Source organism: Equus asinus, chromosome 2 (assembly GCF_041296235.1).
Source record: "Equus asinus isolate D_3611 breed Donkey chromosome 2, EquAss-T2T_v2, whole genome shotgun sequence".
In the NCBI taxonomy this organism is placed as follows: domain Eukaryota; kingdom Metazoa; phylum Chordata; class Mammalia; order Perissodactyla; family Equidae; genus Equus; species Equus asinus.
In genome coordinates, this window is record NC_091791.1 from 125,138,079 (window position 1) to 125,155,704 (window position 17,626).

General features: G+C 51.5%; 1 protein-coding gene across 5 annotated transcripts in view; it reads right to left on the reverse strand.

Annotated features, from left to right (window-relative positions):
* Positions 1–17,626, reverse strand: part of LINGO1 (leucine rich repeat and Ig domain containing 1) — a 211,764-nt gene that overhangs the window by 53,985 nt on the left and 140,153 nt on the right. For 4 of the 5 annotated variants that reach the window (XM_070497553.1, XM_014841419.3, XM_070497559.1 and 1 more), the window contains one exon: positions 11,533–11,618. In XM_070497553.1, the coding sequence (XP_070353654.1) occupies positions 11,533–11,601 (69 nt within the window). In that variant the 5' untranslated portion in view covers positions 11,602–11,618. Of the gene's footprint in view, positions 1–11,532; positions 11,619–12,076; positions 12,236–17,626 lie in introns of those variants that run through there. The other variant, XM_070497530.1, reaches the window with a different exon arrangement.

The following is a 17,626-nucleotide window of genomic DNA, read 5'->3' on the forward strand; positions in this document are numbered from 1 at the left end:
GAAGGCGGATGTGGGGGGGGGGTGCAGATCTGAGCGTGGCTGCACTCGAGTGGGAGAGGGCATTCTCCCAGCTTATGAAGGAGGGCATAGGGCTGAGGAGCTGCTCTCCCACCCACGGCTATCTGGGAAGGCTTGGATGGAGCTGTCCTGGGATGTGGGGGCCCTAGGGCTGAGTGCCTGTAGGCTTTCCTAGCGGTGTGGAGGCCACTCTTTAATCCAAACCATCCTGGCAGAACAGGGAGGGGCTAGGGGCCCTGAGGTGAAGGAGGAGGCAACCTGGGAAGTGAACTGGGCTGGGAATATATGGGATGAGGATGCTCTAGTGGGCTGTGCTTATGGAGAGCAAGTGCCTGGGGGAAGAGGGGAGAGCTGTTGACCTTCAGCTCAGCCATCACGCCCTACCACTTCTCATTCTCCCTACCTAAGGCCACCCCATCAGCCTTGTCAGGGTGACATTAACAGGCTGACATTAATAAGCCGGAGGTCCTCCACTTGTCTGCCAGATCGGGCCTCAGCTATGGAAGAATTGCTAATTACAGCCGCGATCAGGAAACATCAATGATGGATATCAATATTGTTGCCTCTTGCATTCCTGCCTGTTGATTTGGAGATGAAAGGAGCTCTGGAGTCATCTCTCCTGGACAAGTTTGAATGATGACAGAGGGGAGGAGAGCTCCAGGTGGAGAAGGGAGCACCCTCCAGCTGGATTCATTCATGGAACTGGGGCCTGTTTCCTCTGGGCAGGGTCCCCTGCCCCGAGGGCCCAGGGCTGGGGCTTAGGGCAAAGGGTCCAAGTGCAGGGAGGAGGAGCCAGTGATCTTGCTCAAAGCCCTGGTTCTCCCAGTGACTTCAGGCATGTCTCTTTGCCTCTCTGGACCTCAGTTTCCTCATCTCCCAAATGGGTATGATAATTTCAGTCCTGCCTACCTTGTGCAATGTGGAGGAGTGAATACAGTGTAAATGCAGGAGCTTTACAGGCCGGAGGGGCTGGGTGGGGAGCTGAGGGGCTGGGGGCACCGACAAAGGCACAAACACATCCCAGCTCGATAAACTCCCAGAAGAAAATATGCTCCCCGGCCCCTCGTCAAGCACTCAAAACTTGGTGGAAATCAAACCAACACTAAAGCCAGAGAGAAGAGAAGCAAAGCTTGGCTCAGGTGTGCAGCAGGCCCACTGCCATCTGGTGTCCCTGAGCCTATGAAGATTTCAAGGCTTTCAACTCAAACCCCAAACCCTGTGTGCCATGCCAGGCACAGGCGGAACTCACCCAAAGGGTGGCCTTTCACCCACCGAGAGGGTCTCACAGGCCACCCACCCAGATTCAGAGAACAGGGCACAGTGGAGAAGCACCTTCTGAGACAACCCAGACAGCCACGTGAGATGCAGTATACACGCCAGGATGTATTACAGACACAGACACACGTAAACACGCACACTCAGAACACACACATGGCCAAGTTCATATGAATGTGCACAGGCTAGAAACAGGCAAACACACACGCACATGCACGCACCCACACACACAGCATCTTAGGCCCAGAGCCATGGTTCTTCCCAGCCCATGGAAACCTCTCCCTGTTGAGAAGGAAATAAAAAGCCCCATGTGGCCTTCCAGGCACACAAGGCCTCTAAGCTGTGGCCAAGCCAAGCAGCAAGAGATTAGGCGGCTGGGAAGCGAAGCCCAGCGTGGCCTGAATATTTCACGGGAGATTTTGCTTCACAGAAAATCCCTCCTTCGCCTCCACGCATGTCAGGGTGTAATTACCCATTAGGTAGCGGAGCAGAAACCTGGGAGGATATGCGTGCAGTTCCAGGCCTGGGGCCCTGGCTCTGCCTCTACCACAGGCCTGGTCCAGCCTGGAGTGGCCCATACAACCTCTCACCTGCCCTGGAGGAAAGGAACATCGGACGCCACTTTGGGACATGGAGTGTCCTGGCTCAGGGTCCCCTTTGCCCTAGGTCCTTGGACTCTGCCCCCAGCTAAGGAAGGGCCAAAGTCCCCCATCCTTTTGCCCCCCACCGCCCACTTCGCTCTTTCTGCACGAGCTTAAGACCACTGGTTGATCTCACTCCCTCATCTTCTGCTTCTCCTCTCCAGCCCATCAAGCTGTCTGCAGTTCTCTGAGCAAATGACAGAGAAGACCGAGGCGGAGAGAAGACAGAGAGAAGTAAGCACTGGAGGAAGGGAAAGAGGGCATCTCAGCTGGTCCCTGGAGCACCCCCCAGGGCTCACCCACCAGGGTGGAGAAAGGTGAGGGTGTTTCACACCTCCCTGCTTTTGTCTCCCACCAGGAGCAGTCTCCCTCACTCCTTTTGCCCTAGAAAATGTCTACTCAGCCTTAGCTAAGTTCAGGTGGTATCTCCTCCAGGAAGCCCTCCAGGACCCCTCCCAGAGTCAGGAGACTTCTCTGGCTCCCACAGCCCCTATATTTCCCTCCATCACTGTTCTAAAATCAAGGGCTGAAAACTTAGATGCCTACAGGGGCCAGGGAAGAAATGACAGTGAGCGAAGGGGAGCAAGTAAAGCAGTCAGGAGTGGGCAGGACTTGGGCAGTGGAGAGCACATGGCTGTCTAAGGCATTAACAGCAAGTCACTTTACAGCTCAGCAATCTCTTGCAATAGACCCCAGAGAATGGAAAACATATGTTCCCACAAAGACCACTACACAAATGTTCATAGCGGCATCATTCATAATTGTCAAAAAGTGGAAACAATCCAAATGTCCATGAGTGAATGGATAAACAAAATGCAGTATATCTATAAAATAGAATATTATAGGACCACAAAAAAGAACAAAGTACTAAAACATGCTACAACACAGACGAACCCTGAAAACATTACACTAAGTGAAAGAAGCCAGACACTCAAGGTCACATACTGCATAATTCCATTTATAAGAATATCCAGAGTAGGCATAACCAAAGAGACAAAAAGTGGATTAGTGGTTGCCAGGGCCTGGGGGATGGGGAGCGGGGCAGTGACTGCTACTGGGTGTAGGGTTTCCTTTCGGACTAATGAAAATGCTCTGGAATTAGACAGTGATGGTGGTGTACAATCTTGGGAATATACTAAAAAAACACTGCATTATGCACTTTAAAATTATGAATTTTATGGCTTTTAAATTATATCTCAGTTAAAAATAACAAATTCTTTAAAATGGAACTAAACACATCCACAAGCCACATCCTGGGCTGGGGCCTCAAATTTTCAACTTCTAGTTTACACATCTGATTCTGTCACAAGAGTGGAGGGTGGGTCCTGTCTGAGGCCCCTCCATGGTCTCAGAGCTGGCACCCCAGTGACCACAGCAACGCATGAACCCAGGCCACATTTCATGTTCTGCAAAACCTCCCTCAGACAGCTTTGGTCCAGAGTCACAGCCTCTGCCACAGGTGAGGCCACTGAGACCCAGGTTCAGGGTCGCCTGCCCTAAGGTCACATGGCAAGCTAGAGGCAGAACTGGGATGAGAAGCTAGGTCTCCCAACTCAGTACAGCACAACCCAGGGCAGCAGGCGACCAGCCTCTGGGGGGCTGAGGAAGGTGGACACAAAAGGGCAGGCAGCTCTGCCATTGCTTCTCGCCTCAAGGCCCCCAGATTCCAGGCCACCTGCTAGATGTGACCTCAATCCCCTTTGGGACCCTAAAGGCAGCTCAGCCACAGCAGTGAAGTGCATGCCCCTCAATCTTTCTTCAGTGCACCCCCAGGGAGCCCACAGTGGTTTCTCACAACCCCTGGGCATGGTTGGCACCATGACCTAGATCCCCAGTTTCTCAGAGGCCCAGCACAGCTTGACGACACTCTGGGCTGACCAGGGCCAGAGGCCAAGCCTCAGGTACACAGCGGTTTTCAGGTAGCGTGACCAACCATCCTGGGACTGAGACGTGCTAAAACTGGGACAGTCCTGGGTAAAACGGGACAGTTGGCCACCATACTTGGGAGGGCCTGCCCCCTCGCTCTGCCCTAGTGGGTGAGTCACAGAGGGAGGGGGCTCCTCTCCTGAGAGGCCTTCTCTCCCCTGCTCTCGTGCTTATATTCTGTCTGTCAGCCATCCTCCCCCCCAGAACCTTCCATCAGCAGAAAGGAATCCTCTCTTTCAGCTTCCTTAGGTTCCCTCAAGGACAGTAGGTTTCCAGAACCAGCCCTGTGAGCCCCCATGTTTGTGGATACCCTGGGGGCCACCAGGCAGAGGGGTCAGAGCATGGAGGGGCTGCAGGGCGAGGCCCTTCACTCCTCCTTCAGCCACAGCCTCCCCACAGACCATCAGCTCCCTGAGGGCAGGACACCAGTTTCTGTCTGGTTCGCAGCTACGCCTCTGGATCTAGAAGAGCTGGCACCCAGGAAATATTTGCTAAATGAATGACTGCGTCTACTTTCCATCTAGGCTTCCCAGGGATAGGTTTGAACTGCTAACAAAATAAAAGAGTTTGGAAACCACCGACCTCGGGAATAAACTCTGAAGTCTTCAGCAGGTCATGGAAGCCTCTTCCATCTGGCCCCTCATACCTCCTAGCCAGCCCCCCGGGGCCCCAGCGCCTCCAGAGACTCCCAGCCTTTGCTCACTTCAGTCCCTTTCCCGGAGTGCTCTCTCAGGCCTGTTCCCAGGCACCAAGCTCATTCCTCCCAACCTGGCAGTCTCACTTCATCACTACCTTCCCCCTTCCACAGGGCTCCCTCCCCAGGTGGGCCCTTGCAGCACCTTCGGGTGTGCAGGTAAGAATGAGGGAGGAGCAGGAAGTGTGCCTGACTACAGGTTATGCAGGACCTGGGCCAGCCTTGAGCTGGAAGGGTGCCTGGGTGTCTCAGGGTCTGACTGCCAGCAACTGGGTGCAAGGCCAGTGTTGGCTGGCAGGAGTGGGAAAGGGAGTAGGAGAGGATGAGGAGGAGAGGAGAGGAGGGAAAAGATAGTGGAGAGGAGAGGAAGAGGAGCTGCTCCCAGCCCCAGGGTCCCAGGAAGGCTAAGCCAGAGTCTGACACAGTGATGAAGGCAGTTGGTCAACCTGTCACCTTTAGACACAGGATGACCCCCAAAGATGAAGATCAGTCCCCACCTGAGCTGAGGAAAGTGAGGGGAAGGAAGCCCCTCTGGGAGAGAAATCCCAAATTTAGACAAGCAGTCACATCACCTTTCTATTCCCCCTGCCCCCATGTACCAGTGGGGCCTCTTGCTACATCTTCATTTAGCTTAAGGAGTTACTCACCCGGATGACCTCCAGGGCCAGACCCTCCTGACCCTGCTCACACATTGAGCCCTGATCCTTGTCCTGTACTAAGCCCTGAACCTGTTCATACACTGAGCCCCGACCCTGCTCTCACACTGAGCCCCGACCCTGCTCACACACTGAGCCCTGATTCTGCTCTCACACTGTGCCCGGACCCTGCTCACACACTGAGCCCCGACCCTGCTCAGACACTGAACCCCAACCCTGCTCACACACTGAGTCCTGACCCTGCTCTCACACACTGAACCCCGACCCTGCTCACACACTGAGTCCCGACCCTGCTCACACACTGAGTCCCGACCCTGCTCACACACTGAGCCCTGACTCTGCTCTCACACTGTGCCCGGACCCTGCTCACACACTGAGCCCCGACCCGGCTCACACACTGAGTCCCGACCCTGCTCACACACTGAGCCCTGACTCTGCTCTCACACTGTGTCTGGACCCTGCTCTCACACTGAGCCCTGACCCTGCTCACACACTGAGTCCCGACCCTGCTCTCACACTGAGCCCTGACCCTGCTCACACACTGAGCCCCGACCCTCCTCTCACACTGAGTCCTGACCTGGGAGGGTAGACTGGCCCTCAAAGAACTAGAGGAGGTTCCAGACACCTCAGCCCCTCTCCTCCTACTGCAACTCAGGGCTGGATGACAGATTTGGTCTGTGGGTGTCAGAGATGGGTCCCAGCTCTGAGTGACTGCTGGCAGCTGGTGCCCAAGGTGGCTCATGCGTGGCCAATTTCCTGACCTTCTGGAGACTGAGACCAAGTGTATGACAAGCCTCCTCTGGTACCACAACACAGCAGGTGTCTAATAGATGCCAGCTTCTCTCTGAGCCCCAGTCTTAGGTTTCCACAGAGAAGTGGCCACTCTCCTTCCTGGCTCTGCAGCACTTGCTCCCTCTGTTCTGTCCCCGCTCCCCTTCCCAAGTGGATCCAGCTCCACCTCTCTCTCTTTCTCATGCCCAGGAAAAAGCTTGAATTGCAGAGACCTGCCCCCTTCCCTACTTCTGGCCTTTCCCAGCCCAGATACATATCACACCCGGCCCCATTCACTGTCCTCAGCTGGCTGTCAGCTAATCCCTTCAGAAGTGTTAACTGATAATTAAGATGTTAGCTGTAAACTTAACGTGTGATTCCCTGCCAGGGGTATTTTGGTTTTAACAGATTGCTCTTGGAAATAGGAAAACCTTCAAGACCCAGCCAAATGGCAGGCAGGGATGTAGTGTGGGGTTTGGGGATATTTGGTGCCTGGAGCCCTTCCAGCCTTCTGGGAAACCCCCCTCTCACCTCCCCCTTGACCAGGATGGACAGAACGCAGCTGTGGGAGCCAAGAGAGCTGCCTTCCAGTCCGAGCTCCACCTCCTAAGAGTTGATGCCATTGGACATGTGACAAAACCTCAGTTTCCTCATCTGCAAATGGGGATATAGAATAGCAACCTTGCAGAGCTGTGACGGCACCTAGGAGACCCTCAATGCTTGAGAACTCCCATTGCCCTAACTTCCCTTTGCCTCTTCCCTCATTGAAGGTAACGTGTCGGCTTCCACTCCTGCACCTCCTCACACTCCATCCAATGAGTCACCAAGTCTATCCATTCTCTTGACTTCCTAAGCTCTCCCCAGGCAAAGATCAATGGAATTAAACAGCAAGGCCTGGACAGACATGAGACTATGGGGACATTTGCAGATGATAGGATTCGAGCTTCAGAGCATCCAGGAAAGGACGGTTTACTCAATAAGCAATGTCCAAACAACTGGCTAGTCATTTGGGGAAAAACCACTTAGATCCCTACCTCAAACGACACACAGAAAAAACATTCCAGGTGAACCAGAGATTTAAATATCTCTAAATATCATAAACAACTAGAAAACAATGAAAGACAACATTATCAAAACTTCGCAGTGAGTAAGGCCAGAAACTCTAAAGGAAAAGAGTAACAGACTTGATCACAGGACAATTTAAATTTTTAAGGGGTTAAAAAAACCCCATAAACTTAAATAGCAAAAAAGCACCACAAAGCTGTGAAAAAATATTTGCAACATAAGACAAATAAAGGGTTAAATCCCTTACAAGTCAATAAGATGCATTTCACACACACCCGCATCACTGAAACCAAGGTCGCTTGTGACCTCCTCACAGCTAATGCATGATCAGTGCTCCGTCTGCACCTTACTCGACCTCATGCTTGAAACACGTCCTTGGCTTCCAGAACATCATACCTGCCTAGTTCCCCCATACCTCACCGGTGCTCCTTCTCAGTCACCTTTTCCGTTTCTCCTCAACTCCACAACTTCTAACTGAAGGAGGCTCCAGGCCTGGCTCTTTGGTCCTTTTTCTCTTTTCTATTTATGCTCACTCTCTTGATGGCTTCATCCAATCTAACGGCTTTAAACACCGTCTTTATGCTGATGACCCCAGCCTAGACCTTTCCCTAAACTCCAGCCTCATATATCCAACTGTCAACTCCACATTCCCACTTGGATATCTACTAGCACCTCACACCTCACATACCCACAGCCAGGGCCGGCTCACAGGTGTGCCACCCGGGCAGTTGCACAGGCCCCACTCTCAGAAGGGCCCCAGGCTTGGTTTAATGCTCTATTGTCACCACTTTGAAATTTTTAATAATTTTTTTAAACAAAGGGCCACCCATTTTCCTCTCGCTCTGGCCCCACACATTATGTAGCCTGTCCTGGCCACAGTTGAGTCTCTCCTCTCCCCTACACCAAACCCACTCCTCCCCATTTTCTTTTTTTTCTTTTTTTCAGATTGGCACCTGAGCTAACAACTGTTGCCAATCTTTTTTTTTCTGCTTTATTTTCTCCCCAAATCCCCCCAGTACACAGCTGTATATTTTAGTTGTGGGTCCTCTAGTTGTGGCATGTGGGACACCACCTCAGCATGGCCTAACAAGCAGTGCCATGCCCACGCCCAGGATCTGAACCGGCGAAACCCTGGGCCGCTGCAGCGGAGCGTGCAAACTTAACTACTCGGCCATGGGGCGGGCCCCTCCTCCCTACTTTCTGCCCCATCTCTGTTGATGGCAGCCCTGCCCTTCTAGCTACTTGGGGCAAAATCTTTGGAGTCATTGTTATGGACTAAATGTCCCCCCCAAAATGTATGTATTGAAGCCCTAATACTCAGTGTGATGGTATTTGGAGATGGGGCCTTTGGGAAGTAATTAGGGTTAGATGAGGTCATGAGGGTGGGTCCTCATGATGGGATTAGTGACTTCATAAGAAGAGGAAGAGACACCAGAACTCTCTTTCTGTGTGCCCACAAAGAAGAGGTCATGTGAGCGCACAGCAAGATGGCAGCCATCTGCAAGGCACACAGGGGGTCCTCGCCAAGAACTGAGTCTGCCAGCACCTTGATCTTGGGCTTTCTAGTCTCCAGAAGTGTGAGAAATAAGTGTGTGTTGTTTAATCCACCCAGCCTATGGGATTTGCTTATGGCAGCCCAAGATGACTAAGACAATGATCCTTGGCTCCCTCTCTCTCATACACACCACCCCATCCAGCCTGTCAGCAAATCCTATGGCTGTACCATTAACATGCACCCAGAATCTGTCCACGTCTCCCCACCTCCATCAAGACCCCCTGGGCCAAGCTGCCGCCACCTCTTCCCTGGATTGCTGCAATAGCTTACTGATGGATCTCCCTGCTTCCACCCTGGCCCCTTCACAGCAGCCAGAGTGATCAGCTTAAAATGAAATTCAGATCTTGTCACGTCACTATTCAGAACCTTCCATGGCTTCCTTCTTCATTCTGAGTAAAAGCCAAGTCCTTAGGGTGGCCCACAAGGCTCTGCGTGATCTGGCTCTTTATCCCTCTCTGCACGCACTTCCGACTCCCTCCCTCACTCACCCTGTTCCAGCCACACCGGCCCTCTCACTGAGTCCTGAACAGGCCAAGCCTGCTGCTGACTCATGGTCCCAGACATCCACTTGACTTACTCTCTCGCTTCCTACAGGTCTTTACTCCAACACCACCTCTCAGGGAGGCCTCCTGACTGTCATGTTCAGGTTGCCCAACACCTCCCATTGCCTCCCCTGCTTTATTTTTTTCTCCTTAGCACTTAACCCATGATACACACGCTATATTCCACTTATTTCTCTGTTTTTCCTCAGTTGTCTCTCCTCCACTACAGCATAATTTCCACGGAGCAGGTATTTTTTGTCAGTTTTGCCCACTCTGAGGCCCCTAATCAAAACATACCCAACACACATAGGCGCTCAATAAATGCATACTGAACGAATGGACAGATAAACAGGAGAATGAGCCGAGGATGTGACGTGAACAGGCAGTTCATAAATGAAGAAACAGAAGTGGCCAAGAAACCTACACAAATATGCTGCACCTCATTAGTGAACAAAAAAAGGTACAATAAACCAGTTTCCCTATCAGATTAGCAGGGACTTAAGTGATTGACATGCTCCTGGTCAGCAAGGTGAGGGGATGAGGCCCCTTGTGCACAGTAAGTCGGCACAACCTTTCAGAGGTTGATCTGGCCAGACAGATCAAATCTTGCAGTGCGCATGCCCTTTGACCCAGGCAGTCCCCTTCTGGAAACATTCCTGAAGGACCTATAACACAAGTGCACACAGATGTACGAACCAGGAGGTGCCTTGAGTGAGGTTTATAAATAGCCAAACACCGGAAACAATCTAAATAGACACCAACAGAAGTGACAACTGATACATAATTTACAGACCATCCACTAATAGGCATAAAGGATAAGGAAGAGCTCTGGAATAATGTACACAATATATTGTTGAGAGAAAAATCAAGTGACTGAGCAGTATAACTAGTATGATCCCATATTTGTTCTTTTAAAATAAGTTTATAAGTGCACAGAAAAAAGTCTGGAAGGCTATATATGGAACTAGTTAGCAGCAGTTAGCCCTGGGGAGGAAGAGATTATGGGAAAGGCTTGAACTGCATGCTTTAAATACTTCTGGACACTTAGATAAACAGATAGAGAACATATTAACTTAATAATCAGAAAAATGACTTCACTTACGGAGAAAACACTTCCCATGTCTCCTCAATGTTGAAAGATGCAGAAATAGGGCATTCCAAGGCTTCATTATCAGGCCTTGCCCCATCCCTACTACCCCTACCCACCTCCACCCCCGCACCCCCAGCACTCTGGGTTCCAAGCTCATGAAACAAATTTCTATTCCTGGTCCCTTTCACAGCTCCATGCCTGTCTCACAGCCCTGTTCACGGGCACAAATGCCCAGCCGACCCCGCCCCATGACCTCCTCAACCTGGACTCTGCTGTAGGAGAGCCAGAGAGGGAAAGATGAGGACCCTAGAGTGCTCTCAGAGCCAGGCCTGCTGCCCCAGCCTCCAGTGGGAACCCCAGGTCTCTGCCCTATGGACAGCGTGCAGGACCTGGGAGATCAGGAAATGCCAATGATTGTGACCTGAGCAGGCTCGGCCACCCCTGGCTTGAGGACACCCGCCCTAGGCACTGGAGGCAGCTGATCTGAGGGGTCCACGGCAGGTCCAGCAGGGAGGACTGGTCAGAGGAGGAGGGAGAGTGGGGCTTTGGCCCCACTAGGGTTGCCAGATTTAGCAAATAAAATTGCAAATCATGCAGTATTTGGGACATACTTATGCCAAAACACGATTTGTTGTCTGTCTGAAGTTCTGGTATTCTTTTCTGGCAAGCCTAGCCCTCAGCTCATCTCAGTCTTTGGGGGAACTGGGCCCCAAGCCCAAAGCCTCCACCTGGGGCGCGCAGGAGCAGCAGAGAGTGCCTGCTCCCAGGCCTAATGAGGTGAAAGAAGTGAGCCCCGGTGCAGAGCACCTCTGCTCTGGGGCAGTCCGCCAGTGAGCTGGGGCCTTCCAGAGTAAGACCACACACGAGGCGTTTACAGTGACGCTGGCAGGGAAAGGCCAGAGTGTCAGCAACGAGAGCGGAACTGAGATGCAAACCCTCCCCAGAGCCAAAGAACTTGGCAGGTGTGTGCAGCGAAAGGATCCTGCACAAACCACAGACAGTGAACACGTGAGGGCTACGCTGGGGCTGGAGGAGTGATATGTAGGGGGCCTCTCAGTGCCCCAGGCATGCGGCTTGGGGACAAAGGATCGCTGCCTGGTAGCCAGTCTATGGACGTCCGGGCACTCCTCCCCAGCAGGCCCTGCCAATGGCTGGAGCCTTCCGACCCCCGCTGTGCCCCACACCACTGTCCCTGGCAGGGGCTCATTCACCCAGGGCCACCCTGGTCCTCGCACCCAAAGCCCTCTCACCCGGCGCAGAGGCATGAGGCAGGGTGAGCCTGCCTCACGTTCTCCCTACCTGAGTCAGACGGCGCCGGGAGGCAAACAGATGGGCCTCTGGGGGCCCTGGGAGTGGCAGCCTGTCCATCGCGGTCCCAGCATGCACTATGGGGAAAGAACAGGAAGATTAGTACAGGCAAAGATGCAGCTTCTGCTACCTGGGGTGGGCTCAGGTCAGCACGAGGTCCCCACGGCAGATCCCAATCCCCCAGCGCAGTGGTCAGTGCGCCCTCCCCTCTCAGGGATGGGCCTCTTGGCACCAGATGCTCTACTGTCCCCCAGCCCCCTTAAGTGGCCAGCCCTGGACTGATCACAACTCCAGGAACATAAACTTCCCAGCCCGCCATTCAAGGCCCTGTCCAAGCCCCTTCCTTCCTCTGTCTCACATTGTCTCACACTGTCCTCCATAGGTCAGGCTCACCTCTGGAAGTTTTGTTGACACCATGTGCACACACAGACACGCACACACAAATGGCAGCTCCATTCTGTTCTCTCTGAGGTTCCCACTGCTACCCACCAAGTCTGTCCCCTGCCTCCTGGAAGCTTCACTTACAGGTCCTTACCTCCAGCACCTTCAACCCAGGATGTCTGGCTTCTGCCCCAACACCACCGGCAATATCCTCTGCAAGGTCCCAAAGGACCCCACCTGCTGTCCCAGTCCTCCGGCCCCAGCCTGCCGGGTCTCTGGCTGGCTGACCACTTCCTCCTGTAGGAGGCTCCCTGATCCATCCTGCTCGTTTTCATCACACCCCTCCATTACTCCTACACACGATCACAGCTGCTGTTTCCTGTCCTCCCTTCCTCTCTCCTCCCTGGGCCATCTCAGCCACACCAGTTTTTCAATCACCCTCTACGTATGCCCCCAGTGGTGCCCATCCTGCCCAGAGGAGAGTCAAAGCCCTTGCCTGTTTCCCACTCTCTCCTCCTCCCTCACCACGCTCCAGCCACGTGGGCCTTGCTGCTGCTCTCTCTGCCTGGCACACCTTCCTCCAGGTCCCCACAGGCCTGGCTCCTTCTCCTCAGCCAGGTTCAGCTCAAGGTACGTCCTCAGAAAGCCTTCCCTGACCAGTGTGTTCAGGAGCCCCTCCTTACCCATGTCACCTACCCTGACCGACTGACTTGTAATTTGGTTTTCCCCGTCTCAACAAACCCACAGCAAGCTTTTTTCCAGTCAGGTTTGAGGTATAATTTATCTACGCTTTTTCGTGCACAGTCCTATGAGTTTTGACAGCTGCATACAGCTGCGTAACCACTACCACAGTCAAGATAGAGAACAATTCTATCACCCTAAAAAATCTCCACGTGCTGTCCCTTTATAGTCAAGTGCCCCCACCCTGTGCCCCTAACAACCACTGATCTGCTTTCTGTCCCTGTAGCTTTGCCTTTTCCGAATGTCATACAAATGGAATCATCTACATGGAGCCTTTTGAGTCTGGCTTTGTTCCCTTAGCATATAGTGCATTTGAGATTTATCTGTGTTGTTTCTCGTATCAGAATTTCATTCTTTTTTTACTGCTGAATAGTATTCAATTGTTTATCCATTCACCAGCTGAAGGACATTTGGGTTGTTTCCAGTTTTTGGAGATTCAGAATAAAGCCACTATAAATATTCACATACAGGTTTTTGTGTGAATATAAGCTGTTATTTCTCTTGGATAAATATCTAGCAGTAGAATTGCTGGGTTATATGGTAAACATATTTTTAGCTTTTATAAGAAACTGCCAAACTGTTTTCCAAAGTGGCTGTACCATTTTACACTCCCACCGGAAACATATGAGAGTTCCAGTTGCTCTGTATCCTCACCAGCACTTGGTATTGTCAATTTCGTAAAAGTCAATTTAATAGATATGCAGTGGTATCTTATTGTGGTTTTAATTTGCATTTCCCTACTGACGAATGATGACAAGCAATTTCCCACGTGCCTGATTTATTGTTTTAGTACCATCACTATTTGAAATTATCTTCTCAATTATTTATCTGCTTATTTTCCATAACCCCCACGCATCTAGCACAGTATCTGGTACTAGATGATGGTGGTGGTGGTGGTGGTGGTGGTGACAGCTGACATTTACAAAGCCCTTATCATGTGCCAGCACTGTGCTGAGTGCTTTATAATCATTAACTCATTTAATCCTCACAACCACCCTAAGAGAGATAGGTGCTGTCAATATCCCCATTTTTTTTTTTTTAAAGATTAGCACCTGAGCCAATATCTGTTGCCAATCTTTCTTTTTCCTTCTTCTCCCCAAAGATCCCCAGTACATAGTTGTATATTCTAGTTGTAGGTCCTTCTGGTTCTGCTATGTGGGATACCACCTCAGCATGGCTTGATGAGTGGCACCACGTCTGCACCCAGGATCCGAACTGGCGAAACCCTGGGCTGCTGAAGCAGAGCGCGCAAACTTAACTACTCAGCCACGGGGCCGGCCCCAATATCCCCATTTTAAACAAGAGACAACTGAGGCAGAGAGAAGTAACTAGCCCAGAGTCACACAGTGAATAAGGGGCAGAGCCACACTTAAGTCCCAGGTGTTCTGGAGTCAGAGTCTGAGTCATAATCAGTACATTACACAGCCCGTAGCAGCCACATTGGCTGAAGGAGTGAAAGTGTAGAAGAAAGCCAACAACTTCCAGCTCTCTCTCTCCCAGTGAGGGTGCTCTCGGCTTGAGGCCATGATGTCCAGGGTGCCATAAACCAAATGTCCAGAATTCATTTGTTGAAACCTCATCCCCAGAGTGATGGTATTTAGAGGTGGAGCTTTGGGGAGGAGCTTAGGTCATGACGGTAGAGCCCTCATGAATGGGATTAGTGCCCTTATAGAAGAGAGAGATCCCTCGCCCCTTGCGCCATGTGAGGACACCTTAAAAAGATGGCCATCTGTGAACTAGGAAGTGAGCTCTCTCCAGACACTGACCTGCCAGTGCCTTGATCTTGGACTTAGTCTCAGAACTGTGAGAAATAAACTTCTTTGTTTATAAGACACCTAGTCTATGGTATTTTGTCATAGCATCCTAAATAGACTAAGATCCAACTGCTTCTGGATGTCGCCTCTTGGATTTTCTCCCTCCAAAACGGAACGCATCTTCATTCTCAATCCTGCTTCTCTTCCTGGGAAGTTCATTTTATGGGATGGTGTTAGTATTGAAAGTGATCAGTGGGGGTTACAGGGGAGAGGCTGAGTTGAGCCTGGTGGCAGAGGACCTGGGCCTGCCGTGGAGCTCGTTTACCCACAGCTTTTCCCGGCAGGCCCTCCCAGGCACTCTGGGCCTCCCAGGATCTGCCACCCTGACCAGGTGAAGAGAATGAACAGGAAGTCACGGCCTTGGAAATTCTGAGACCTTTGCTCTGAGAGTGGTCGCACAACACCCTTTGAACAGAGATTTTACTGCTCACTGAATGTCTGGGCACATTTTCTCCGTGTCCCTCCCCCACACCCCAGCACAATGCCCCCCTCATTTCCTCAGCCCCCTTACAGTTAATTGAGGCCATATTAGAAGTCTTGGCCAATGAGCTGTGAACACAAGTGATGTGTCTCATTGTTGGGCCAAAGCATTGAAGAGCCAGTGTGTGGCTCCCCCATTTTCTCTTCTTTGTCACAGTGACTGAAGAAGGCCATGTGTTCCAGATGTGGCAGCTAGAAGATGGTGGAGCTTCTGTCAGCCTGGATCCCTGTGTGACTGTATGGACCACAGTCCACCACCCTTCCCACTTCCCACATTGGACATGTAATGTGAGGTCACATGGTAAAGGAAGAAAGAAGAAGGGAACCTTTGTTGCATTAAATCACCAAGAATTCAGAGAGAACTTGGTGTAGCACAACCTTGCCTACCCTACTACTGCCCACACTTGAGGGCACATGACCTTGCTATATTTGGTTTGAGAATTGGTTTGGGTGAGAGAACTCAGCTCCATTTGAGAGCCCCTAAATAACTCAGATTTCAGTGGGGGATGGAATCATCTCACTCTCCACGTTGAAGTGTTCCCTACTCACAAGGAAAAGGGGGCAGTTCCATGCCCTGCAGCAGGATCCACCAGCAGCAGTATCTCCACCTGGAGAAGGGAGGTGTGAGCCAAGGCAGTGGTAGCATCTCCATGACAGTTGGGGCCTTGGCCTACATTCAAGGGCTTGAACTTGACTTTAGAACAAAGGCTGGGGTGTCTTCAGAGCTTTATCCCTGACTCAGGACTGGGACCAGCTCTCAGAAAGGCCCTAGGGCCCCCAACTTGTCTGCCCTGGCTGAATAACTAGGAGTGGGGGTGGGGGGAGGAAAACTCTGACAGACCTTGGAGTTGCAAATGACAACGAGCTACAAGCTAATTGTAGGCTTATATTTTGAACTTATTGGCTCTGCACTTTGGCAGTCATCTCCTTAAATGCTGTGTGCACCTATGGGACAACACAGGGAATAGGGAGCAGAGGCAGCCCCTCAAGATAAGAACTGGCAGGTGACTTGAGGGGAAAGCCCTTAGTGTCTATAAATGCATAGCCCCCAGAAAAACGGGTGCAATACAGCTTCTTTGAAGCCATTAGAAAGACTTTTCTATTGTGAGGGCAAATTCAAGAAGTTTCTGCATACTGGATGTGCTGGATGCAGGTGTCAGTGCTTTTCTATGTGCACACAAAAGCTTGTCTGATTTTGTGCTTGAGCCCCGGTAGCTGGAAGCTATGGCATGCCCAGCACCCTGCAGGGGTACTGTGGCATGCTAAGGGAGGGGGCTTGGGCCAGAGGTAGGAGCGGGGTTGTTTAAAGTGAAGGAGCCCCTAGGACAAAGGCAGGCTTGGTGGGACCAGAGCTTCCAAAAGAGCAGTCGTAAAGAATCCTCTCTCGGAGGCTTTGGGGTGGGTGGCCTGCAACTGGGTGTAGCTGTTCCCTGGGAAGGATTGAAGTGAGTTCTGCCATCCTTTTGGTTAAGAATAAAAGGGTGTGACTGACACAGTGCACCTGAGAACAAAATCCTACCAAGACGCAGGCAATAACCACTCCACTCTTTTCCACGAGGACTGATTTACTCGGGAGTTAATTGTGATGATGAGAAATCCGTAATGGTAAGTTTGGTGATTTCGGTGCGATTTTTGGCACGGGAAAAAATTTAAATTGGGTGTAGACCTGAGGTTTTAACTCATTTTGGACACCTTGCATCTGCACTCATGACCACAAGATTTGCTTAGACATGCTCGTGGTAAGGAACCATGCCCGGAATTTGCTCTGCTGTCTGCTTTTGTTTCCTATGGGCAAGTTTCCCAGCCACCGATGCTGAGAATTCCTTGTCCTGGGGTCAGGGACCCAGTGATGGTTCGTGGCTAGAGCAGGGAGTTCGCGGGGCTGGGGTCAGCTTGGACCCCACGCTCAGAAGGACACCTGAGCATCCCTAATCAGGGAGGAAGGAGTTTAGGTTTGGATGTTATGGTCTGGTTCTCAGAGGCCTGGGCAATGTTGGGATGAAGGCACCAGCTCATGGAAAATGCCTGACTAGAACTGCTTGAGGAAGGATTTCCTGAGCGCAACATGAATCATTTTCCCTTGAATGGTTTTTGTTGACTGACTAGGCTCTAATTCACTGTCTGCCAAGGGTTTAGAGGCTGAAAACAGAGGACAAAGGTTCAAAGGCAAATGTTGGAAGAAGTTCCCATGGGGAATTGAGGAAGAGCTGGCGCAGGAGTGAGGTGACAGATGGAGGGAGGAGAAAGTAAAGGGTGTAGACACTGAGGTGACTGGTAAGCTCTGTCACCATCCTTGTCATCACCATCATCGTGGACAGCATCCAGTGAGCTCTCAGGGGGCTGAGCACTTCACACACCCTGACACACTCAGTTCCCACCCACCCCCTGTGCGGTGGGTACTGTTACTGTCTCCATTTGCAGGGTGGAGAAACTGGGGCACAGGGAGGTGGAGTAACTTGCCTTATAAGGAATGGGGCTGCATTTCAGACCCAGGTGGTCTGGCTCCACACTGTCCTGAGTGCCTGATGAAACTGGGTCGGTCAAGTTAGAAATGAATGAAAGGCTCCTCAATGCCATTGGTGGGAATTCTTTCTGTGGGTGGTCAGATCTAAGCTGGCAAAAACAACTCTCTTTCTGTCACTTCCTAGTTCTGTGACATTGAGCAAGTT